Below are 25605 nucleotides of genomic sequence, written 5' to 3' on the forward strand. Positions count from 1 at the left end.
CCCAACCCGTACTGTCCTGGTTTGTGCAAGCTGTCGGCTTTTCAGCCATGGCAACAGCAACATTCTTGCTCTCTTCCGAAATATTTGCACCGTACCGACAGTTACGAACAATCAGCTCGTCAGTCCAACGAACTTCAGCTCACATTTCGCCATTGTCGACCACTTGTTGTAAAACTAAGAAGCCTTTGAAAGCTATTGTCGGTAATGTCTTGCGGAACCAAAGGGCCTTAGCAGCTCTCATAGGGGTAGGTTTCGCCCTAACCCTTGGTGGATCTGCTTCTGCTGCTGAATTCCCTTTGTGGGGTAGCACGTTGCGGCTCAGTGAACCCGATAATGCGCTCTCTCTACCTACCTGGGCTATTCATGTCTCCAGCGTCGTCGAATGGTGAGACTGAGGACATCCTCTATAGTTTTTTAATGACCTTGTTGCTTCTGTGCTGTATTGGATTATTTCTTTTCGTGTTTGAATTTGTCCTCACTAGTTCTTATGTTCCCTCTTAATCAGGATTACAGCAATGGTTCTGGTGTGGCAATATGGAGAGAAACCTGGGAATGAATCTTGGAAGGGGCTTTCTTGGGGTATGGTAAGTTAGACATACACATCCTGCATTTCTACGTTTAATGTTTTAGGTTTTCTCAGTTTGCTTTTTGACACAAACTCGATTGTTACTTGAAGTTCTCCCTCTGAAATTTGAGATGTTGATCAATCTCTAGTCATGCCATTTAATTATTTGAAGGAAAAGATCTGTAATTACGTCAGTATTCATGAGTTCTATCCATGTTTATGTCACGTACGGGCGGCTGATTTGGCCTTACTGTGTCAATAACTGTTTAGTTCTGTATTGTTCCTTCTGGCTCTTACTGCATTTTGCTGCTTCATGTGCGTAATTTTAGTTGCCAGCCATCATGTAGCTGCTAGGCTCTCGCAACAAGCTGGCAACAACAAATATAGTTGCCAAAGTCAAACACCCAATGGCATTCAATCCAGTTTAGTGTCCTCAACCGCAATGAGTGTGAAGCAAATACAAGCAAATATGGGAAAATATATAGCAAAACAATAACACCAAAAAAAAAAAAAGAAGATGCACATGGTTCACCATAACAAGGCTAAATCCATAGATAAACCAGCCAGTAGAAACTGAACTGAAGTCAGTATTTCCCTCCCGAAGATCTGATAAGCATCTAATAACCCATTTCTCTCTTGAGCTCTATTACCTGGACACTCTGTGTACCATTAGAGTACATATGTTGGCACAACCAGACCTGATTATGGGTATGAGATATGAATATGAAAAATGGACGTGTATCACAGGCACTTGAATCCAATCGTGAAAGGAATAGTGATTATCAGTGACCCTGTCCACCTACCACCCCTCCACCCCCAAGGGGGTTGGACACAGTTTAGCCAATTCTCCTTACTCATACTGAATACATGTCCTCACATACTAGTGTGGGGGGTCAAATTGTATCTCATTCTTTGATACATACCCAGGCTGATCCCCATTCTTGTTCTTGTGTAAATAGCTCTTCAGTAAATGAAATTTACTTTTGGTATTCCTCCATTCCAGATTGGTCATGCCCATCAATTCTAAGGTAGAAAAGTAGTGTTGAACTTGTGGTCCTTTACGGCCAAACACAATACCTTTTCTTGGTATCCCCATTCCCCAACTTTTCATTCGTGAGGCACTAATTGAAATCTGTTTAGCTAGTTTTTCTTCATCTACATCTTAATCTATTGTATGGTATTGATATATCAAAAAGCATTCTGGATACCCTGAAGTAGCATGATTTTGTGCCTTCTATTTGATTTCTCGTATTTTCTTAGACTTAGTAATGGTAGAAGTATGTAGATATTTATTAAAAAGAAAATAGAAAAGAGAACGGGGAAAGTCAAATCAAAGCAAGATGATGCAGGTTCATCATAGAAATTGGCTCATTTCTTTAGAAATAGACCTAGGGTTGGGTTATATACATGTTGGGCCTTTGTTCCCAAGGGTTTTTTATGTATTAAGCCACTTTAATTAGCCCAAACTAGGGGTACATAGGTTGCATACGGGATTAGCCCAATACTTTGTTTATTTTTATGTTTTTTAATTGAACCGGTCAAATTGGTTGCATCCAATTGGTTCAATTTAAGTGATCATTTGACTTGGTTAAGTGGTCATGTGACAACTTAAGTGGTCATATGATGTAAGTTGGGCTGGATTAGAACTCTATAAGTCTAGCCATGTTTTGAGTCTATTTCCTTTGGTATTCTAGTTTCCTAGTCAGTTTAAGTTTCCTAATAGGTTAGGGATAAGGTTAGGCCATTGTTTTTTAATGTCTAAGTTTATTTTTTAGTCTTCTATATAAGTTTGTAAGGGAGGCCAGCATTAGATACGAATTTGATTAGTAAAAAATATTGTTTTGCTGTTGTCTTTGCTGCTGCTGCTTCTCTCTTCAGAGACTGTCTTGTGTGTCATATCAAGACCCCCCCTTGTGAGTAATATCAAGGTTGAAGTACTGGAATCCCCAGTGACTCCTTGCATCTTGTAGATCGGGAGGTCCTCTCTTAGCTTTTCTTCAATCTGCTACTGTTGGAGATCAGTATTAATTCAAGTAAGTAGTTTTATAATTCTGCAATTTAATTCCTCTTCTTAATCCTCTACTTAACCCTAATCGATTCCCATAACCCTAGCCTCACTCTAAAAATCTGTCCAGCCTTATCCCTCCACTCGATCTCAGTTGCAGCCCAATCTGTCCATCAAAACCCTAGATCCAATTCTGCCATAAATTGCAGAATTTCGTAACTCATCCAAACCCTAACTTCTTTATACCAAAATAACCCCCTAGACCTGCCCATTAATACCCTATAAACCCCTTTCCCAAAATCCACCCCTAAACCCTAGATCCTAAAAACTCTCCATTTTTACAAGGCCTGTAACCCGAAACCCTATATTTCCAACTTCATCCAAATCAATCCAAACCTACACCAATAGACTCATAAAAACCTGCACATCATTACCAAATAAAACCCTAGCTCAAAACCCTAACCCTAACCCTAATTCTGCCCTAATTAGCCTAAGCTCTCCCAATCGGCCAGCCTTGTTTGGTGATCCTATTACCCTGGTTCCTAGTGGGACTACTCCTACCTAGGACTACATTACAAGATTGCTCTGGTTGAATTTATTGCTTAATTTAGTTGTATCCTATGACAGACTAAAAACTCATGAATATACCGATATAGGCATTTAATATGTAGAGACATCAATCACCTTGAGACGAACCACCAAACAGAGCTTAATTTACACCAGCAAAGTAAAATCCATTAGTGGAATGAATGAGCAAAATTATCCTCCACTTTAAAATCCTTAAATACGAGTTGAAAGAGAAGACATCACTTTTGAGTTACCAACAATATAAAGATGCTGTCTACCACAAAAATAAGAATATATAAAGATGCTAAACTATTTCTTCTGAGACTTCTATTTCTTTCAAATTATAATGGTGAAGCTAATTGGAAACATGTATCTGGAATTCTCAAACTTGTCTGAGTATTGTTTTCAAAACATAGTACCAATGATTGAGGTCAAGTTGGGATGTCTATGAGAAGTGCAATTTGTCTGGGCAAAGTAGCCACTAGCTTTGTTGTGGAGCCATATTGGGATAAGTATGGTCATCAGCCACGGATTCTTCCAGTTCATCCAGATGCTACAATTACTGCTTTGCGACCGGCATGATTAAAGATACTCTGTGTTGTTGCTACCTCAGGTAGTAATTTATCAGCCTTCTGAATCTATAGATTTGAAGCTTAATTTACATGGCTCCAAGTTAGTCTAAGGACAGAGTTCACACAATGGTACATGAGAGCTTCTGCTCATATTTTTTGGGATTAGATCTAGGTTGAATTACAGTCAAAGTGCTGTTTCAATTATCAGGATTTTTTTATATGTTCTTCCAACACAACACAACACTAAAAGGACAAATGTATTGAAAGTTATTTGCAGATTTTGTAGGAAGAAGGTAGCATCTGTAATGAACAACTAATGCAGGGCTAAACTCAAACCAAGGTAAATCCAGTGGGAGATTAGATTGCAAAAGGATCACAGGAAAAAGGACAAACTAGGTTTTAAAGAAAACCAGATAACTTGATTTAAACAATTCCGATCAGCTCATCAGCTTGGAATTTTAATCGAAAAAATAATACAAGCTAAAATATGATCTGAATCTGACGGACAAATTTGAGGTAATGAGAGTATCCTTCTAAGGCTAGGATTCTTAAAACCTAGAAAACCAGAGAATTCGATTGCAGAATTTTTATGCCTTGCACAGGAACTCAAACTGGCATGTCATTGTGGGAAGAAAAGAAATAAATAAACGATTAAAAAGATATGACCAGGAGTCACCACCAGTACCCTAACCTTGTAATCACCACTAGGGAATACGGATCCTACTGAATTACAATGGCTAGGATCATTCTGAATCACCACGAAACCAAAGGCGAAAAACCAACTTTCATTCATCAAATTCATGTGTAGGGGTGAGGCCCCTTACAACCTTATATAAAAGAGTCAAAAGCCAACTCAGACTAAGCCTAAAACTCCTCCTACAATAGCTTACCTTGGTGGTGGTCTTAACTGACTAGAATATTATAGAATAATGAAGAAAACAACTTGAAAGAAGGATGGACTCATAGAGACCTAATCCATCCGACTAAAATACTTTAATAACAATTAAAAATAAAGTAATAGGACTCTAACTAGACCCCACGACTTAAGTATTTAATAAATCTCGTATTCATTCCTCCTACCCCTGTTTTAGTCCCATTAAAGTGGCCTAAAAACCCATTGGACCAAAGAAGGCTTATTTCCACTAAAGTAAGCCCATTTCCTTGTTTTATCTGCATCAACTGCACATAGTCCTTGTGAGACATCTTCGTCATGGAGGTTGCAGAGCTTTTATTCACATCTCTTTAACAAGCTGGGTATGACAGATTTATAATCTTCAGCTTAAAGGGGGAGGGTTTTTAAGAGGGTGGTAATAGGATTATCTCTTTTCAGGGTTTGATTCTTAGGGTTATTTTTTTTGATCTGTTTTCTTTGATATAAACTTCTTATAGAATACTTGAACTTTTGAGCACATTACTAAGTGTGTTTCTGTAACTAACAGGATGGTTCTTCCCCCCCCCTTCCCCCCTTTTTGACAAGTCAAAAGTTTATGAAATAAAAACCTGATGAACCATGAACAATGCGAAGCCTACAAAGGGGGAGGGGAAGAGGGTATGTATATGGCTTCTGTCCAGTGTCCACGGCCTGTGGTTTTCTGCCACGTGGATATTTGGTTTGGTTATTGATGCCAATAAGTCACATAATGGGCATATTTTATTGGAAATAAGCCTTAGGTGAGGTTATGTATGCATTAGGCCTTTGATTCCATGTGTTTTCTTTGTAACGAGTCACTTTAATGGGCCTAAAATGTGGGTACGAGGAAGGCATACAGGATTAGGCTTAGTAGTAGCTTATTTTCATTCCTAGGTTGATTAATGTAGTGGGTTTATTTTCCTAGGTAATATTAATTAGTCTTTTCAGTCTTCTAAGTAGTAGTCAAAGAGTCCAGTGCTAAGTTTTAATTTAGCTTTGGTCTTTTCACTTTGACTTTCTTGGGAACAGTTTTCTATGTTTTGGTGGCAGATTTCTATGTCTAGGATTTGTTATCTATTTATGGGGAATTCCAAAGGGGCTTTGGAATTCTAAGAGTCTACTATAATGCTACTTGATGTACTTAAGGCTTTTTAAGCCTCCCCCCTCCCCCCTTTTATAATGCAAACCATTGGCTGCTCTCAAAGACACCCAACGAACTTTTACAGCAAACTATCTGAGTATTTTCTTGTGACTCAAGAGGGCTTAGGTGAGATTCCTACAGCGGGCCTAGGTGGGACTCCTATGGCTGGGCAACTAGTGAGACTCTAGCTTGCCGAAGTTATCTTACTATTTCAGCATTCAGCATTCAGCATCCATCACCATTTGTGCACCATTACAACCTTCATCATTCAAACACCAACACAACAGGATCAGAACTAAACCAAATTTGACCCAAGCTGTCCAACACCTACCCCTATTCTCTTCCAGATTCGATCTTGGCTTGCTTACCCCTTGAGGTTTGCATCAGTTATTTTTCCTTTTGGATAGATTGATTATGGTCTAGATCAAACATGTGTCAATTTTGCGGTTCATCTCAATCATATTACCCCCATGTTTTTACTGTTTCCCTTTATTTTTCAATGGTCCAATTGTTCCCAAAATTATTGCTGTAACCAACTTTTTCTCAATGGGAAAACACATAATATTACCTCCTAAATCATGCCCTACATAGGAAAAATCATGTCAATTTGTAACAAAGCAATGTAAAAGCTGGATCACGAAGGACCTAGCCCCCGACAGGATCTTCTTGAACTAAGTTTAATGCTGATTTGGTCTTCAAAAACTGGGCAACAATTGATGAACTTGTAGCAGATCATACAATGAAAATTATAAAAAAAAAAAAAAAAAAAAAATAGAAGATAGGACAGAAGAAGGATAATTTGTATTGAGCCTCTCACAACCATTAATGGCTTCAATCAAGCTCATTCTTTTTTTCTCAAACTCGACTCGACTTGGGTATTTTCTGCCTTTTTTTTTTTTTTTTCTTTATTTATAAACTTCAAATCGATTACATCAAAGTCTTCTAGAGATAAAATAAAATCCTAATAGAAATCTAATTAACTAACAAATAAAAAATCCTAAAAATAGAAACTACCCATTACAAATCCAAATCAAATAAAACTCCTATTCCTCATTGGAAACTAGCCTATTAATCATTACATGGAAAAAGAAAATAACTAAAATAATAAACTTCTAAAACTTCACGCAAGGCAGCAACCTTCTTGGATTCAAAGTACTCCATGCATCTTGGGCCCACCAAAGCTGGGTAGATAAATAAAGAAAATAATCCTAAATTATCTCCTTCTCTTCTTCATGCTTCTATCTGGACTGGGGTTGCCTTATGTGATGCTCCATTGAACCAACAAAAACTTGCCACATCATCAGACCAGGCTGCCTCCCACAGCAGTTGAATCCCACAACTACACTGGGCTGGTTTTGGGGCTTGCTTTTGCGGCTACACATGGACCTGTGATCTACATCACAAAGTTTGGTTACATTTGGCCCATCACCAAATTACAATTTCTTGCCATGTGGTCTATGGGAAAAAGCATAATATTACCAATTCATGGTAATGGAATCTAGTGGCATTTTTGGAACCTTTTCTCACTTTGAACTCATTTTTGTGGCACTTCTCATACATGTCTGAAGATAAAATTTGACCATTAAGATGGCCACAATGTCCTCTTATCACATGGACCCACCTGTCTGGCCATGTGGCAGAAGGTTGTAATATGGTAATGGGCTAAATGTAACTTTGTTACATTGTTTTTCCCTTGTTTAGAACCTTTATTTCTTTGTATAGAATTCTATATTTGGGTTGAAACTTGCCTCATGGCCAGAGTCTGACATTAATAATAGGTCTACAAGGTTCTGGTGCCAGCTCAGCTGCCACATAGCAGCCCACAGAGATTTCTCTCTCTATATATATATCTCTCTCTTCCCTTTATATCATAACGGGGGGTGGGGGAGGAAGTAAAGTTATGATATGTATCAAAGCGGCGATAATATCATAACGGGGGGTGGGGGAGGAAGTAAAGTTATGATATGTATCAAAGCGGCGATAATATTAATAATTGTCAAAGGTTATAAATAACGGGATAAAGGAAAGAAATGGAAGATGCTGTAACTTGTAAGTGTTATTTATTTCTTTTTGGAGCTTTACCCTCATGTAATGTTTTATGACATAGGTACCCCTGCTTGGCGGAGCATTTTGTGCATGCACATGGCATTTCTTCTATAACTCTGAGTCTCTTGAGGTAACCAACTCATCTTTACTTTGTTCAAGGAAATGCCTAGAATTTTGCATGAACCATTTTTTAAATGCTTAAGTGGCTCGCTTGGCGCAATGCTAAAAACTGAGGGCTGTCAGCATGAAGACAGTGGTAATGAGTCTGTGAGAAGCTACTTTGTGCGAAAATGACCAAGGCTAGGACCTTCTCCAATTGAAACCCTCCTGGGATCCTGTAAAAGTAGGACTTGCATTGTGTTATTGTTAGATATATAGGCCAGAATACCATACCGTAGGGGTATTCTGGTCCTTTCCTCCTTTTGTTTTATTCTCTTATGTTTATTCTTTCTTTTCCTTTGTTTATACTATGTCGGTTATGTAGGGGCATATATGTCCATGAAATTCTGTTTTATTAGTATAAATAAAGGGCTTAGGGAATCATATTGATTCACTTGAGCATTAATCAATTATGTTTTGTTAACATGGCATCAGAGCCACGATATCATTGATCTGTTTTCAAAACCCCCCTCCCTCCCATCGTGTTATCTTCTCTTTCCCTTCCCTCTCGATTTTTTTTCTCCCCCTTCTCTTTGCTTCTTCTCCTTCTCTAAGGGCAGCACTGTAGAGGTGATCAGATGATCTAGTTGCTGCCTTCTTCCCACCTCTTTTTTTCTTTTTTCATGACCTATTATTCCTGTTCGATGGCTGCTGCTGGTTCTCTCTTGCGGTAATTGGAGTTTCCAATTTTTTTCTGAAGATCAGGCCCTGTGATTTATTGGGACTGTTTCTCCTTATATTGGAGACCTTCTGCGACAATGGACTGCTGCTATCAAGCTTCATACAGGTGCTGAAGACCCCTTCTCGCATTCGATCTCTTACTGTTAGATATATGGCCAGAATACCGTGGGGGTATTCTGACCCTTATACCCTCTTTATTTTGTTATTTTGTTATTTCGGTATATGTGGTTTAGTCCCACATTGCTAATGTACTAAGTGTTAATTATTCATTATGATTATAAATATAGAAGTGCTTAGGATACATTAATCATCAAAGCATAGAGTTCTAATTCAGATCCACTTAACATGGTATCAAAGCTGGTTATGAATTAGAACCATCCACGATTCCCTCCCCTTCTCTAATTCTCGATCTCTCTCCTGTTCTCTTCTCTTCTCTTCTTTCCTTTGTTTTGCTTTGTTCTTCTTTGTCCCATAGGGCAGCACTGATGAGGTGATCTATTGATCCAGCTGCTGCCCTCCTTTGTTACCTCACTCCATGATATGAAGATTTGATCGATAAGGTGCTGCCCTCCTTTGCTGCGAATATTGAAGACTTCAGCCTTCATTGGACAGATCCACACTATATTACAAGGACTTTGTTCACTATATTGGAGCTTCAGACCTGCGGCAGATCAGTATTCCAGCACCTACATCAAGCTACATCAAGTTCCAGCCCTCAAGATCGATATCTCTTCACACTTTCAGGGTTTTTTTCAAAACCCTGACAATTGTCGATCTTGGGGTTCCACTTATCAGTTAATTCTGATTTTTTGAGGAGTGCTTCACATCTGTTCAAGAGTCCTTCGACTGCAATTTCAGCCTCATACAGTCACTTTTCAGGCCTCACATCATCTTATCGATTTCAGCAATTTCAGGTTTTTTTTCAAAACCCTGAAAATATCGATCTCAAGGTTTTCTCTGGCTGCTGTTGCTGATTCTTGGAGACACTTATTCCTTCATTATAAGAGGCTTTCATCCTTGTTTCAGCCCTTAACTTGGAGGGGTTCTTGGTTTTCTCTTCACAACAGCCCCCTTCTACAATTTGGGATTCTTCACTGTCTCCATGGGTGACTCTGTGGATTCGACTGCTACTTCTGTTGGTGATGGAAACAGCAAACCAGAGTATCATACTTTCTCTCCAAATCCAATCAAGTTGGATGGCACCAATTACCTACTTTGGTCTAGGTCTGCCTCCTTTGCCATTGCTGGCCGTGGCCTTACTGGTCATATTAGGGGATCCACTGCTATGCCTACTGAGGTTGGGGCTGCTCAAGACAAGTGGCTTGCCAACAATGGAGTTCTTATGTCCTACTTGATTGGTTCTATGGTTACAGATCTACAGCACAATTTTCTTCTCCTTGATACAGCCTCGGAAATTTGGGCTGCTTGCAAGGAGACTTATGGATAGCTAGGCAATGATGCCCAGGTATATGAAATCAGGAAGAAGGTCCTTCACACTACTCAGGGAGAATTGACAGTCTCCAAATACTATGCTACCTTGCGCAGCCTTTGGCAGCAATTGGACCATTTTTCTGATTTTCACCCAAGTACAGCTGCAGATATTACTTCTTATAAGCAACACATGGACAAGATCAGGGTTTATGATTTCTTGGCAGGATTAAATGTGGAGTATGATCAGATTTGGGTTCAAGTGTTGGGTCACAAGCCTTTTCCCACACTTGAACAGTCATATGCCCTGGTCTCCTCTGAAGAAAACCGTAGGGCTGCCATGTTGCACCCTCCTATTACTGACAGATCAGCTCTCCAGGCTGCTGCCCCTGCCACTCTTGCACCTAGTGGCATTGCTTCTCTTGGTGATTCTACTACAGGGTCTGTTGTTTGTGAGTACTGTCACAAACCTTACCACACCAGGGAGAAGTGCTGGAAACTTCATGGGAAACCGGCTGATTTTGAAGCTAAAAGGGCTGCCAAGACAAAGATAAAGACAAAGACCAAGGCCCATCAGACTGAGACTGTTACTGCAGCTCCTGCTACTGACACTGGTCTATCCCAGGATGATCTACAGGCACTCCTACGTATGCTAAGGTCTTTTGCTGCTGCTGCTGCTTCTACTACATCAGCCACTGCCAATTCTTCAGCTCCTTCAGGTTCATACTTTGCCCGGTCAGGTATTTCATTTGGAGGTCATTGTGCTTCTGTGGCTTCCCATCCTTGGATCATAGATTCTGGAGCTACAGATCATATGACCGGTTCCTCTAGTCTGTTTCACAGATATTCTCCCACTTCTGGGAAAGATAAGGTCAAAGTGGCTGATGGTTCCCTTTCTTCCATATTTGGAAAAGGAATCATCAACTGCACTTCCTCTCTTCCCTTGTCTTCTGTTTTGCACATTCCTAATTTTACTCCTAACCTTCTTTCAATTAGTAGTATTACTCGTGATCTAAACTGCAAAGTCATTTTTTTCCCTTCTCATTGTGTGTTTCAGGATCTGGACTCTGGGAAGACGATTGGATTGGGTAAAGTGCACGGTGGACTGTACCTGCTTGATGACGGACGCTTCTCTCCACCACCACCTTCTCCGCTGCATCAGAACTCCTTGGTCTCTTCTGAACTCTCCTAGTGGCACTCTCGGTTAGGTCACCCCCCTTTAGGAATTTTAGCTCATTTATTTCCTCGTTTGGTCACCCTTCGTACTAAGGATGATTTTTTTTGTGAGGCTTGTGTTCTGGCCAAACAGACACGTTCAACTTATCCAATTTCAAATAAAAGGAGTTCTTCTTGTTTTCAATTAGTACATTTTGACGTTTGGGGTCCTAGTCGTAAACCATCTATTTCTGGTCATCGTTGGTTTGTCTCTTTCATTGATTGTCATTCTCGGAACACCTGGGTGTATCCTTTGCACACAAAAAACCAAGTTTTTTCATGTTTTCATCACTTTCATAAAATGGTCCAAACTCAGTTCCAGGCTACTCTTAAAGTATTGCGAAGTGATAATGGAACAGAGTATGCAGAATCCCAATTTCAAAAATATTTGACGGATTATGGAATCATTCATCAAACTAGTTGTGTTGATACCCCTGCCCAAAATGGTGTGGCGGAAAGAAAAAATCGCCACTTGTTAGAAATGGCTAGGGCTTTGATGTTTGAGAGGATATCCCGTCTCAATATTGGGGGGATGCGGTCCTTACTGCGGCCTATCTCATCAATAGGCTACCCTCTAGGGTTCTTACCTCCCGTAGCCCCTCTGATATTTTACTGGGTAATTCCTCCTTTATTGTGCCGCCCAAGGTGTTTGATTGTGTGTGTTATGCTAGGGATACAAGATCTCCAGGAAAACTTGAGCCTCGGGGGCTCCGTTGTATTTTCTTGGGTAATTCACCGACCCAGAAAGGTTATAAATGCTACCATCCCCCTTCCCGCCGTACCATGGTTAGTATGGATGTTATTTTCCATGAGTCCCTTTCTTATTATTCTTCGCCACCTCTTCAGAGGGAGAGTTCTAGTGAAGATGTGTCCTTTGAGATTCCTCTACCTGAGGTTCCTCTGGCGGCTGCCCAACCTTCTTTACCACCCACGGCTGCTACCCAGCCTTTTGTGGATGCTTCCCATCCTACTTTGGAGACTGCCCAACAACCTCTGGCTGTTCCTCCTTCACCTAATGGGAATCCTTTACAGGGGGAGACCATAGAAAATAGTGGTGTTAATGTTCCTATTCAGTGGAAGCTGACTCCATCCGCAGAACTATTGGTGAATTTCGAAGAGAATTGACAACTCCAACATGATCACCTATACAAGGGGCAGATCCACCGGAGGGCACGCATCCCATCGTAGAACCAGCACCCATCCAATTGCCGCTCCGGACACGGATCCTACATCTCCTGGTAATCCATCTCCTTCCCACCTACCTATTGCACTTCGCAAAGGTACTAGGACTTGCACTTTACATCCCATATCTCATTTTGTTTCTTATAACTCCCTTTCTCCCTCTTTTCGTGCTTTTATATCTTCTCTTTCCTCTATCTCGATTCCTAGAAATTGGCAGGAAGCATCTACAGATGGAAAGTAGAAGGCAGTAATGTTGGAAGAAATGAGTGCACTACACAAAAATAATACGTGGGATCTTGTGGCTCTTCCTCCAGGGAAAAAACCAGTGGGATGTAGATGGGTCTTCGTGGTTAAACAGAAGGCTGATGGTTCGGTGGATAGGTATAAGGCACATCTGGTTGCAAAGGGGTTCACTCAGACTTATGGAGTTGACTATCAGGAGACCTTTGCACCAGTGGCAAAGCTCAACACCGTCAGGGTGTTATTATCTTGTACTACAAATCTTGGGTGGGATCTTCAACAGTTAGATGTCAAAAATGCCTTCCTCCATGGGGAGCTTGAGGAGGAGGTATATATGGACATTCCACCAGGTTTTTCTGATGACAGGACTAAGGGCAGGGTTTGTAAATTGAAGCGTGCCCTTTATGGTTTGAAGCAGTCACCTAGGGCTTGGTTTGGCAGATTTCATAAGGCTATGATTTCAGCAGGTTACAAGTAGAGCAATGCTGATCACACTTTGTTTATCAAACGGCTTGGTAACAAGGTTACTCTTCTCATAGTCTATATGGATGATATTGTGGTCACTGGTAATGATGATGCTGCAATCAGGGATTTGAAAATTCTTCTTGGCCGTGAGTTTGAGGTTAAAGATCTTGGTCCTCTTAAATATTTTCTAGGGATAGAAGTTGCTCGATCTTCAAAGGGCATCTTTCTTTCTCAAAGAAAATATGTCCTTAATCTATTGACTGAGACAGGGCTGCTAGGTTGTCATCCTTCCGATACTCCTATGGAAGCTACTACAAAACTTAGGGAGAAAGAGGGTGAGCCTGTTGACAAGGGTACTTATCAGCGATTAGTGGGCAAACTAATCTATCTTTCTAACACACGCCCTGACATTGCAGTTGCTGTAAGTTTGGTGAGTCAGTTCATGCATGATCCTTATTCCTCTCATATGGATGCAGTTCGTCATATTTTGAGGTATTTAAAGTCTACTCCAGGAAAGGGAATCCTTTTATCTCTCAATGGTCACTTGAAGATTGAAGCCTATACTGATGCCGATTGGGCTGGTTCTCTTGACAGGAAATCTATCTCTAGCTACTGTTCCTTTGTGGGTGGGAACCTTGTCACATGGTGTAGCAAAAAGCAGAATGTTGTGGCAAGGTCTAGTGCTGAAGCCGAGTTCCGTGCAATGGCACAAGGAATTTGTGAACTTCTGTGGCTTAGAGGATTATTGCAGGATATCGGTGTTGCTGTCCATCTTCCTATGATGCTTTATTGTGACAATAAAGCCGCCATTAGCATTGCTCATAACCCTGTCCAGCATGATCGTACTAAACACGTGGAGGTTGACCGACATTTCATCAAGGAGAAGCTTGAAGCCGGCCTCATTTGTGTTCCCTTTGTGAAGTCTACTGATCAACTAGCTGATGTGTTCACTAAGGGACTGAGTAGCAAGCTGTTTCATCCTATCTTAGTCAAGTTGGGCATGCATGATATATATGCTCCAACTTGAGGGGGAGTGTTAGATATATGGCCAGAATACCGTGGAGGTATTCTGACCCTTATACCCTCTTTATTTTGTTATTTTGTTATTTTGTTATTTCGGTATATGTGATTTAGTCCCACATTGCTAATGTACTAAGTGTTAACTATTCATTATGATTATAAATATAGAAGTGCTTAGGATGCATTAATCATCAAAGCATAGAGTTCTAATTCAGATCCACTTAACACTTAACTTTCAGGGTTTTTCTCCAACAAAACCCTGTGCATTATCGAAATTGGGACTAGGGTTGCTTGCGGCTACTGTTTCTCTTTGGATTTTTTTTCATCTGAGCCATTCCCTGCAGGCTCTTGGACAGATTCAGACAGGCTTCTTCTGCAGCAGGGTTTTTTGGGTTCCCCTCCCCACATCAATTTCTCTTTTTTGGGTTTTTTTTCCAAAACCCTAACACAATCGATATTGGGGGGGGTCTCCTCTATTGCTGCTGCCTTTTTTGGGGGTGTGTTTCTCATCACAGAGGGGCACTCGGCTCTGCTCTCAGCCCTTGGTTTAGCTTTTTTTTGGGCTTCTCTGCATCACAACCCTTCTCAGCACTATGGGTGACTCCATTGCTACTTCGACTGCCACCTCTGATCAGGGTAGCCATGATAAATCTGATTATCGTGATCTTCATCCTAACCCTATCAAGTTAGATGGCAACAACTATCTGCTGTGGTCTCGATCTGCATCTTTTGCTATTGCTGGAAGGGTCCTCACTGGCCACATTGATGGCTCTATACCTATGCCGACTGCTCCAGGTCCTATTTGGTTGGCTCTATGACTTCAGACCTTGCACAAGGATTTCTCCTCCTTGATACGGCTTCTCAGATTTGGTCTGCTTGTAAGGAGACATATGGTCAGCTTGGTAATGATGCTCAAGTTTATGAACTTCACAAAAAGGTCCTTCATACTGCTCAAGGGGAATTGACTGTCTCTAAGTATTATGCCACTCTCCGCAGCCTTTGGCAGCAATTGGACCATTTTTCGGATTATCACCCTGATACACCTGCCAACGTAGATGCATATAAAAAACATGTTGACAAAATTAGGGTTTATGACTTCCTGGCCGGGTTGAATATTGAATATGACCAGATTCGTGTTCAGGTGTTGGGCCATTCTCCTTTTCCCACACTTGAACAGTCTTATGCCCTGGTCTCTTCAGAAGAAAACCGTCGGGCTGCTATGTTACATCCTCCTGTTTCTGACAAATCGGCTCTCCAGACTGCTGCCTAGGCTCTTGCTGCACCTGTTGGTACTTTATCTGTTGGTGGTACTACTCCAGGCCCTGTTACTTATGACCATTGTCACAAGCCTTATCACACCAAGGACAAATGTTGAAAGCTTCATGGGAAACCGGCTTACTTTGAAGCCAAGCGGGCTGCTAAGAAGAAACCGAAAAGCAAGGCAAATTAATCTGAAACTGTTCCTACAGCCCCGGCTACAGACATTGGTCTATCCCAGGACGATCTATAGGCCTTCCTACGTGTGCTAAGGTCTTCCGCTGCTGCTGCCTCTACTACTTTCGCTGTTACTGCCAATTCCTCGGCTCCTTCAAGTTCAAATTTTGCCCGGTCAGGTATACCATTTGGTGGTCATTGTACTTCTGTGGCATCCCATCCCTGGATCATTGATTCCGGGGCTACAGATCACATGACTGGTTCATCTAGCTTATTTCATCGCTATTCTCCCACTTCTGGGAAAGACAAGGTCAAAGTGGCTGATGGTTCCCTTTCTTCCATATCTGGAAAAGGAATCATCAACTGCACTTCCACCCTTCCTTTGTCTTCTGTTTTACATATACCTAATTTTACTACTAACCTACTTTCCATTAGTAGTATTACTTGTGATCTTAACTACAAGGTAACTTTTTTTCCTTCACATTGTGTTTTTCAGGATCTGGCATCTGGGAAGACGATTGGATTGGGTAAAGTACACGGTGGTCTGTATCTACTTGATGATGGCCGTCTCTCTCCACCGGTACCTTCTCTACTACATCAGAACTCTTTGGTCTCTTCTGAACTTTACCAGTGGCACTCTAGATTAGGTCATCCTCCATTAGGAATTTTAGCCCATTTATTTCCATCTTTGGTTACCAAATGTAATAAGGATAACTTTTTTTGTGAGGCTTGTGTTCTGACCAAACAGACACGTGCAACTTATTCTTTATCAAATAAAATGAGTTCTTCTTGTTTTCATTTGGTGCATTCGGATGTTTGGGGCCCTAGTCGTAAGACCTCTATTTCTGGCCATCGTTGGTTTGTCTCATTTATTGATTGTCATTCTCGAAATACTTGGGTTTATCTTATTCAAACTAAAAATCAAGTTTTTTCTTGTTTTCAACATTTTCATAAAATGATCCAGACCCAATTCCAGGCTACTCTTAAGGTTTTACGGAGTGATAATGGATCTGAATATACAGAATCTCAATTTCAAAAGTACCTTGCTGATCATGGGATTATACATCAGACTAGTTGTGTTGATACCCCGGCCCAAAATGGTGTGGCTGAAAGGAAGAACCGCCACTTATTGGAAGTGGCAAGAGCATTAATGTTTGCTCGACATGTTCCATCCCAATATTGGGGTGATGTTGTTCTCACTGCCGCTTACCTTATTAATAGGTTACCTTCACGGGTTCTGGATTCCCGTAGCCCATCTGACATTTTACTTGGCGATTCCTCCTTTGTGGTACCTCCCAAGGTCTTTGGCTGTGTCTATTATGCTAGGGATACTAAGTCCCCTGGCAAGCTTGAACCCCGTGGGTTAAAGTATATTTGTTTGGGTTATTCTCCAACCCAGAAAGGTTACAAGTGTTACCACCCTCCTACCCGTAGTACTGTGGTCAGTATGGATGTGGTTTTTCATGAATCCCTTTCCTATTATTCTTCCCCACCTCTTCAGGGGGAGAGTTCTAGTGAAGATGTGGTTCATACTCTTGGGTTTCCCCTCCCTTCATCACCTATAGCTACTGACCAACCCTCCCCGGCTGCTGTCCAGCCTCCCATGGCTGCTGCCCAGCTTCCCGAGGCATCTGTCCCTTCACCTGAGGGGAATCCAATACAGGGGGAGATCATGGAAACAGGTGGTGGTAATATTCCTATTCAGGGGGAGCTGACTCCAGTACAGAGGACCATTCGTAACTTTCAGAGGACCATTAACAATTCCGCCATTCTCACTTATAACCGGAGATGTTCTAACAGAGGGCAGAATCAGTCCACTGCAGCACCGATACCCATCCAGTTGTCACCTCAGGATCCAGATCCTCCTTCTCCTGGTGAGCCTTTCTCTTCTGATCTATCCATTGCACATCACAAAGGTACCAGGACTTGCACTTTACATCCCATTTTCCGTTTTGTTTCTTATAGTTCTCTTTCTCCTTCTTTTCGTACCTTTGTTTCCTCCCTTTCTTCTATTTTCATTCCTAAAAATTGGCAGGAAGCATCTACAGATGGGAAGTGGAAGGCAGCAATGTTGGAAGAAATGAGAGCATTGAACAAAAACAATACGTGGGATCTTGTAGCTCTTCCTCCAGGGAAAAAACCAGTGGGTTGTAAATGGGTGTTTGTGGTCAAGCAGAAGGCAGATGGTACAGTTAATTGGTACAAGGCACGTCTAGTTGCTAAGGGCTTCTCTCAGACATATGGCATTGACTACTTGGAGACTTTTGCACCGGTAGCAAAACTCAATACTGTAAGGGTATTGCTATCCTGTGCAGTGAACCTTGGATGGGATCTTCAGCAGTTGGATGTGAAGAATGCCTTCCTCCATGGTGAACTAAAGGAAGAAGTATATATTTTCAAGTCCTGCTACCAAGGGTAAGGTGTGTCAAATGAAGCGTGCACTCTATGGCTTGAAGCAGTCACCTAGAGCTTGGTTCGGTAGATTTCACAAGGCTATACTTTCAGTGGGCTACCAGCAAAGCAATGCTGATCATACCTTGTTCATCAAACGTATGGGTGATAGGGTTACTCTCCTCATAGTCTATGTTGATGATATTGTAGTGACCGACAATGATGGTGATGAGATCAACAGGTTGAAACTGTTCCTTGGCTGTGAGTTTGAAATTAAGGATCTGGAGACTCTGAAATATTTTCTAGGGATAGAGGTTGCTCGCTTTTTAAAGGGCATATTTATGTCTCAAAGAAAGTATGTCTTGGATCTACTGTCTGAAACAGGGCTGCTAGGGTGTCATCCTTCGGACACTCCCATAGAAGCTACAACAAGACTTAAGGAGAAAGAAGGCACACCAGTTGACAAAGGTTGTTATCAGCGGTTGGTGGGCAAACTTATCTACCTGTCTCACACTCGACCAGACATTGCCATTACAGTTAGTATGGTCAGCCAGTTTATGCATGACCCTTATTCTTCTCATATGGAGGTAGTCCTTTGCATCTTACGATACTTGAAGTCTGCTCCGGGACAAGGGATACTTTTATCTCCCAATGGTCATCTGAAGGTTGAAGCATACACTGATGCGGATTGGGCTGGTTCAAGTGATAGGAAGTCCATCTCTAGATATTGCTCTTTTGTAGGTGGGAACCTTGTCACCTAGCATAGTAAAAAACAGAATGTGGTGGCAAGGTCCAGTGCTAAGGCTGAATTCCGTGCGATGGCTCATGGTATCTGTGAATTGTTGTGGCTTAAGGAGCTATTGCAAGATATTGGGGTTGCTGTCCAACTTCCAATGATGTTATATTGTGACAATAAGGCTGCCATAAGCATCACTCATAATCCTGTCCAACATGATCGTACTAAACATGTGGAGGTGGACAGACATTTCATCAAGGAGAAACTTGAAGCTGGATTAATCTATGTTCCCTATGTGAAGTCAACTGATCAGCTGGCTGATGTGTTCACGAAGGGGCTGAGTGGCAAAGTGTTTCATCCTTTTCTAGCCAAGTTGGGCATGTGTGACATTTTTGCACCAACACTAAGGGGGAGTGTTAGATATATAGGCCAGAATACCGTAGGTATTCTGGTCCTTTCCTCCTTTTGTTTTATTCTCTTATGTTTATTCTTTCTTTTCCTTTGTTTATACTATGTCAGCTATGTAGGGGCATATATGTCCATGTAATTCTGTTTTATTAGTATAAATAAAGGGCTTAGGGAATCATATTGATTCTTTTAAGCATTAATCAATTATGTTTTGTTAACAGTTATGGCCCGTAGTGTTCAAATTCTTGTAACTTGAATAGTTCATGCTACAGTAAACATTTCTTTATCATTTTCTTCTCTTAAAAGAAATGTAAATTTGATTGTTTGTATTGCAATGCCTTTCATATTTAAGATTCATTACCTTTTGCAAGTTGCATCCAGGAAATGATAAGCAAATTAAATATCCAGCAATGAATAAGGTACATCTATGATCCTTCGTAAGATCAGATACCACTCTAGATGGCTAACCTTTTTTCCCCTCTTCCACATCCCACCCTTTTTGTGTTGAAGTGGATGTCAATCTGATGCAAGTGGGATGGTGGAGGGCTGGTTAGAGAAGAGAAGCATTCTGAGATGGGAACTTAGAGTTGCAGGGGGAGTTTGTTCGCTACCGTTTCACCTAAAAGCTCGAACGGTTAGGGATGGGCAGCGTCAATGTATACATCAACACTCCCTCACACGTGCCGGCCAAGATCCCATGGCCTTGCACTTCCTAGGAGTTGGAACACTTGACCTCCCGGCTCTGATACTATGTTCGCTACCGTTTCACCTAAAAGCTCGAACTGTTTGGAATAGGCAGCATCAGTGTATACATCAACAAGAAGAAATCACGCAGAGCAAAACCCAACACTTTTCTGTTCAATTTTCTGTCCATCGGTTTCAAGCAATGCCCATATTTAAAGATGTAAAACACTAAGGCCTTGTTTGTTTGATGGATAAAAAGGGGTGGGTCCCACATGTTGTAGGTTGGGTTGACAAGGAAAGGAAATAATGGATATGAATTTTGTAGTGGGGTGGGATTTGGTGGGAGAGAGGAAAAGGACATGGGGGGATTCCATGGGAAAGAAAGGAAATAAGAAGAGGAGAGAGATAAGACTCAAGATTAAATTTTCCATGAATAGTGCCAAACTCCTACCAATTTGGTAGGACTTTGAAAGTGAATGGGGTGGGAAAAGCGGGGTGGCACCTCACCAGACCAGAATACATGCATTTAATGAGGTTGTCTGGAAGTTTAGCTAGACAATAAAACTGAAAAATAACTTACTCTATCTATGTCCTACGTATTAAAATCAAAACAAATAAAAGACTTCAAGAATAACTTAACTACTTCCAACTCTTGTTGGACCAAAAAACTGGGGTTGGACCGGTTCTTGGTTTGGGCATCCAAAGTGAGTCATGTTTGTTTAGCCAGGCTAGAGCAACTACATCAACTCGCCTCCTTTGAAAAGAACTCGACTCTGTCGAGTTTGGATGAGGTCCAAGAATGCCGTCTGAATCGCTAGAAACATGTGAAGTGTATGGCTACCAGTCCATCAATGGAATTCATGATCACTTACCTTTCATTATTTTTGAGATTTGTGATGTTCACCCACGCAACCTTGTAGGGATTCAGATGGGGCTCCGTCTTCAGACCCAACTTGCGAACATCTTCAGTGACGACGTTGGTGCAACTGCCAAGGTCAATCACCATATTACACAACTTATTGCATCACACCCTGGTCTGAAAGATATTGTTATAAGGCCAATCTTCCTCGTCAGGAACCTTTTGTGTAGTCAAGAGAGGATGACTAACATAGCACTGTTGACGCTTGCTTTTACTATCACTATCATCGACCACATAAGGCCCATGCTCACACTCAGCCTCTAAATTTATTGTCAATGTCATCCGTTCTTCCGGTGCAAATGGTATGAATTTGTCCTTGTCAATGGAAGCTACCAACCGGTTAAAGCACTGAGCAGACATATGTCCATATCCTTTGCACATGAAACATTGAATAGCTTCCTTCCGCATGACCGAAGTCTTGTCATATGCACGCTGAGGTGGAGAGTAAGGTTTGTCTGAACCTCGCCAAGGTGGGGAGTAAGGACGAACCGGTTGTGTAGGTGCCATAAAAGAACCATTGGCCTGTGATAACCAAAACCGATTTCTTTTGAGAAGAAAATTGTTGTGGGCGGGTGTGTCGGCAAAAGTCCTCCGAGAGTATGGCCTTCTCAGACTTTCCTCAACCTGATATGCCACCTGAACTGCATCCTCCACATACGCAGTCTACTAGTTGCAAGTGGCACTGATCTGTGGATGCAAGCCGTTACGGAACTGTGCCACCAAGACCTTCTCATCCCACTCAAAATCAGATCGAGTGGCGAAATAGTAGAATCTGCAAACATGCTCCTCAACTATCACGTTTTCATGTCTCAACTGTGCAAATCTGAGGTGCATATGTTGCTTGTAGTTGGTAGACAAGAATCTTCGGTTTAGGGCTTCACTCGTCTCAGCCCAAGTAGTGACTAACCCAATGGCTCGAGTCTGATTCTGTTGTTGTTGCTTGATCCACTAGACTCAAGCCGTGCCCATTAGCTTAGCCTCTGCAAATAAGATCTTTTTGGCCTCAGTCAACCCTTACCACTTGAAAAATGTCTCCAAACTGCGAACCCAGTCAAGGAACTATTCTGGGTTGTTATCTCCATAGTCGAGGACGTCCAGCTTTGCGCCTTTTTTAGCTACATAAATAGGATCATCATATCGACCAACTCCATTTGGTGGTGGTGGTGGTGTATGCTATGGCGTACCATGAGACGGAACCTGTGGGATGGAGTTGGAAGAATCCCCAGATTGCATGGGACTCTTTCCTTTATCAGGAGCCACCGGTCAGTCAATAGAAGTTTGCATGAATGTCATCATAGTATGGAGGGATCTGATAGTTGTGGTGAGGATATCAACATGTTCAGTGAGGGTGTCAATTTTTAGATTGGTCTCACCTTTATAGGAATTGAGCTGTTAGAGAATCTCACTATTGTCCACCACGATTACGATATGGATAGAATCTCCAAATTAGGGTCGATCCCGGGGTTCGGAAACCCTATTCAGAATCACTATAGGCCCACTATAGCAAGAGAACACTTGAAGACGAAAGCTAAATGGCAAAACACTAGATAAACAGAGGTTTGTAAGGATGGTGGGCAGAATTGCAAATAAGGGAAATCTTAAAGGGCACCTAAGTAGGTTGATGGGGGAGAGGATTAGAAAGGAATTAAATTATAAGGGTAGGGATAAACTTGAAAATAAAGTTTAAAAAAAAAAGATAAAACAAAATAGAGATAAAATAGAAGGTAATTTGGGTAAACAAGAAAAAAAGGACAAAAGGGGAATTGTGGGGAGGGATACCGTCTTCTACTAGGAGTCCTTTACTCTTTTGAACCAGAGAGGGGAAAAAACTGAGGAAGCAGCTGTGAGCTGCGACAGAGGAGTGTCACAATGCAAGGAAGGAGGAGGGCTTCGCGACTTCGAAGGAGGGCGTTGAAGTGAACCGACCAATCCCAACACTTTGGACTGGTTCTTGGTTTGGGCCTCCAAAACGGGTCATGTTTGTCTAGCCAGGCTAGAGCAACTGCATCATGGAACCTGGCTGAAAAATTCAAGCATCATAGACAACCGAAAGTATGACAAACATAAGAATTGCAATGATATATACAGTTTTTCGAAAATACTGCTGCAGAAATACGATATAATAGACATAAATTACTTATACCTGGATACCTGTATCTGTTTGTAAAATATAGTATATTTTTGTCCCGAATTGTAATTAAAATTCTCTTGAACATGTTTGTATCCTTACATGATTTTTTTTACAATTCACATCTTTTACTGATTTTGTGACCACCATAGTTGAATTGTAATGAAGCTATTCCAATAGGGAAGTTTTGTTGTATGCCAGTCTGCCATCCATGCCCATGCTTTTTGCAATGGATGATATATGAACTAACTTGGCAATGCTCCACTAATTTCAGGTGCTGGTGGCCCTGCAAGCAGCACTGACTGTTGTTGGTAACTTCACAATGTGCATTGCAGCATTTCGAATATACAAGTCTAGTCAATGAAGTTTAGGGACCTGATAATACATATTATCATGGGGGTTTTTTCTTTATGGCCTGACAAATCTTTAACCATTTCCTTTCGGTCACTCTGCAAGGTGAACTATTATTATTCTTGTTCATGTGTCTACTTTGCAAGGTGAACTATTATTGTTCTTGTTTCTCACAGTTACGACACCATTATTTGTAATGGCGGTTACACTGGTGCAGGAAGTAGGAAATGGTGGAGGTAAAGTTGAAGCTTTCTTATTGGTGATCAGAAATGGCGTATCGGATGTTACTGCTGTAAAGCAAGCTGTAGATTCTGTTCATGGCCATGGCTCAATATATCAAATTGTGGAATGTTTCACAATGTTAGAGTCAAAGGAAATTAATATCTTCGACTTGAAGTTGGATGGGGTGAATGGTCAATGCCAGCAGGTAGGAGCTGTTCTGTATTGTAAAATAGAAATCACACGGTAGGAGCAGTGACTTTTTCAACCTGGTAAATTGACAATCAGCCCACCAGTTGTTATTTTATATTTATTGAAGGCTTTGTGTTAATCATCATGTGATGCTGCCAGCGTATTTAGACTTTCTGACCATTTAACAGATTTTGCATGTGAATCACTTTTCTTACTTTTGGTTAAGGCTGTCTGAGAATTTTGACGTATTCTATGCACAGGTATTCATCATAGCATGAAGTGCTCTTCAGTCTTCATCCATGCTTAATTTCTTATTTAGTAGTAGCCTCCCCCTGGTAATTCCCAAAGGTACACATTTTTCCAAGGATCACTTGATAGACTCTAACTGGGTTCATGAGCTAGTGTCCAAATGGGTTGCATTACCTAACTTGATATGTGCCTGGAGAGTGTGTTGGACACAATGATTTCAAAAAATCAGGATCATATTGGCCGATTCGGATTGGAATTGGCATTTTGGCTGATTTGGCTCGGCCGATCTCCTTCCAAAAACTAAGGTTAGACCTGTTTACCGATTCTTCATCGATCTTGGATCAGAATCGGCCGGGATCGATTGGAACCATAATTCCATCTGATGGCTAGAAGAGCTAGAATTGAAGACATAACTAGAACTGATAGAATAGATTGTAATTCTTTCCTCATAAATTGTGATATGTGTTGATGATTGCTGGAGTACAACTGCCTGCAACTGTATTCTCTAGAACAAAACCGTATAGGATGAATTTAAATGGAGTTTCTTTTTTCCTGTAAGTCTACTTCCTGCCTAGATTCTGGAAGATGTCTATGACTTGGTAGGTTGATTTCTTTTGGGTCCGCAATGGATGTGCCATCTAACATATTGCCCTTATAAGTGCTTTCATTCATGTATATCCACCAGCTTTCATTTTGATTGGACGATCAGGAACTAAAACCCTTGAGCTCTTTACATAATTACAGATGTAGGGAGTCCAATTTCCATCATTATTAATTGGGTTTAATCTTGTTTAAAATCTGGTTCAAGAGGCGCCAAGCCAATAGAAGCTTCTTGTACAAAGATGTAAATGGCCTATCCTTGAAATTAGTGATTGTGATGATGGGTTTGCGTACAAATCTTCAGGGCAATTGATTGCCATGGAAAGATGGCACCAATTGGGTGGGGGAGAGAGAGATGAAGTGGACCACATGAGAATGGGTGTATGAATAGTCTTCATCAGCATCATCATGGTTCATTCATGTGAGTTATGTCAAAGGTGTACAAAAACCCCAAAAAAACCAAGGCACTTGTAACACTGGAGGAATGGTAATTCATTTCTGGGTTGACTAGCACGTTTCGTCCCCCACCCCCCTCATTAAGAAGTAAGGAGGAGAAGTTGAGAAGAAGAAAGCTAGAAATGGATTGGAGGAAATGGCTCACCCTTTCATGTTCAAAAGGGTATGATTTAGGAGGTGGGAGTCCATCCAGGCAAGGGAGCGTCATGGTTTTCTTCTTCTTCTTCTTCTTCATTCCATCATCCGAGGCAGAGAAAGAAGAAATACAGAGCAATGGGTACTCAATAAAATGGACACCTCAAAGTAACATTTGACTTCTGTATCCCTGTTTTCAAACTTAATATAATGAGAGATTGGACAAAAAGGTGAAGCTGAAGTAAGAATGAAAGTGAACAGCCCACCCTTCCTATGGAATTCCCCACAAGTGTTTCTTTTGAGAGAGAGAGAGAGAGAGAGTATTTCATACTGAAATCTGGTAAAAAGACAGTAACTGATCCAGTGTGATCCCGGTCGAAACTTTTCAACAGAGATATCTCAATAGAAATTGAGAAGAAACTGGAGATCGATACTGGTTTCAATCAGTTTCGATCATATTTCGAATATTTCAGTAGTTTTCACTAGTTTTGACAAAAAAAAAAAACC

General features: G+C 41.2%; 2 protein-coding genes across 3 annotated transcripts in view; both read left to right on the forward strand.

Moving 5' to 3' along the window:
* Positions 1–25070, forward strand: LOC122657415. Of its 2 annotated transcripts, XM_043852123.1 has the most exons (6): positions 1–385; positions 506–584; positions 7868–7936; positions 23171–23352; positions 23465–23530; positions 25056–25070. In XM_043852123.1, exons 1-4 carry the CDS (start codon positions 48–50, stop codon positions 23258–23260), a joined length of 576 nt encoding a protein of 191 aa, XP_043708058.1. In that variant the 5' UTR covers positions 1–47; the 3' UTR covers positions 23261–23352; positions 23465–23530; positions 25056–25070. The 2 variants fall into 2 exon arrangements, with proteins under 2 accessions (XP_043708058.1, XP_043708052.1); XM_043852117.1 differs by having other exon boundaries at positions 23171–23530; positions 25056–25069.
* LOC122654384 (zinc finger A20 and AN1 domain-containing stress-associated protein 5-like) overlaps positions 23444–25605 on the forward strand; it is a 21380-nt gene continuing 19218 nt past the window's right edge. The window contains exon 1 of the mRNA XM_043848456.1: positions 23444–23688. Coding sequence (XP_043704391.1) covers positions 23444–23688 — 245 coding nt within the window. The remainder of the gene's footprint in view (positions 23689–25605) is intronic.

The sequence above is a fragment of the Telopea speciosissima genome, chromosome 1, assembly GCF_018873765.1.
Source record: "Telopea speciosissima isolate NSW1024214 ecotype Mountain lineage chromosome 1, Tspe_v1, whole genome shotgun sequence".
Taxonomy (NCBI): Eukaryota; Viridiplantae; Streptophyta; class Magnoliopsida; order Proteales; family Proteaceae; genus Telopea; species Telopea speciosissima.

Excerpts from the sequence above, each read along its gene's own strand:
- LOC122657415 (XM_043852123.1), top strand. The coding sequence starts at position 48 with ATGGCAACAGCAACATTCTTGCTCTCTTCCGAAATATTTGCACCGTAC. Across the intron at positions 386-505 it reads GTCTCCAGCGTCGTCGAATG|GATTACAGCAATGGTTCTGG; the intron begins GTGAGACTGAGG and ends CCTCTTAATCAG. Across the intron at positions 585-7,867 it reads AGGGGCTTTCTTGGGGTATG|GTACCCCTGCTTGGCGGAGC; the intron begins GTAAGTTAGACA and ends TTTATGACATAG.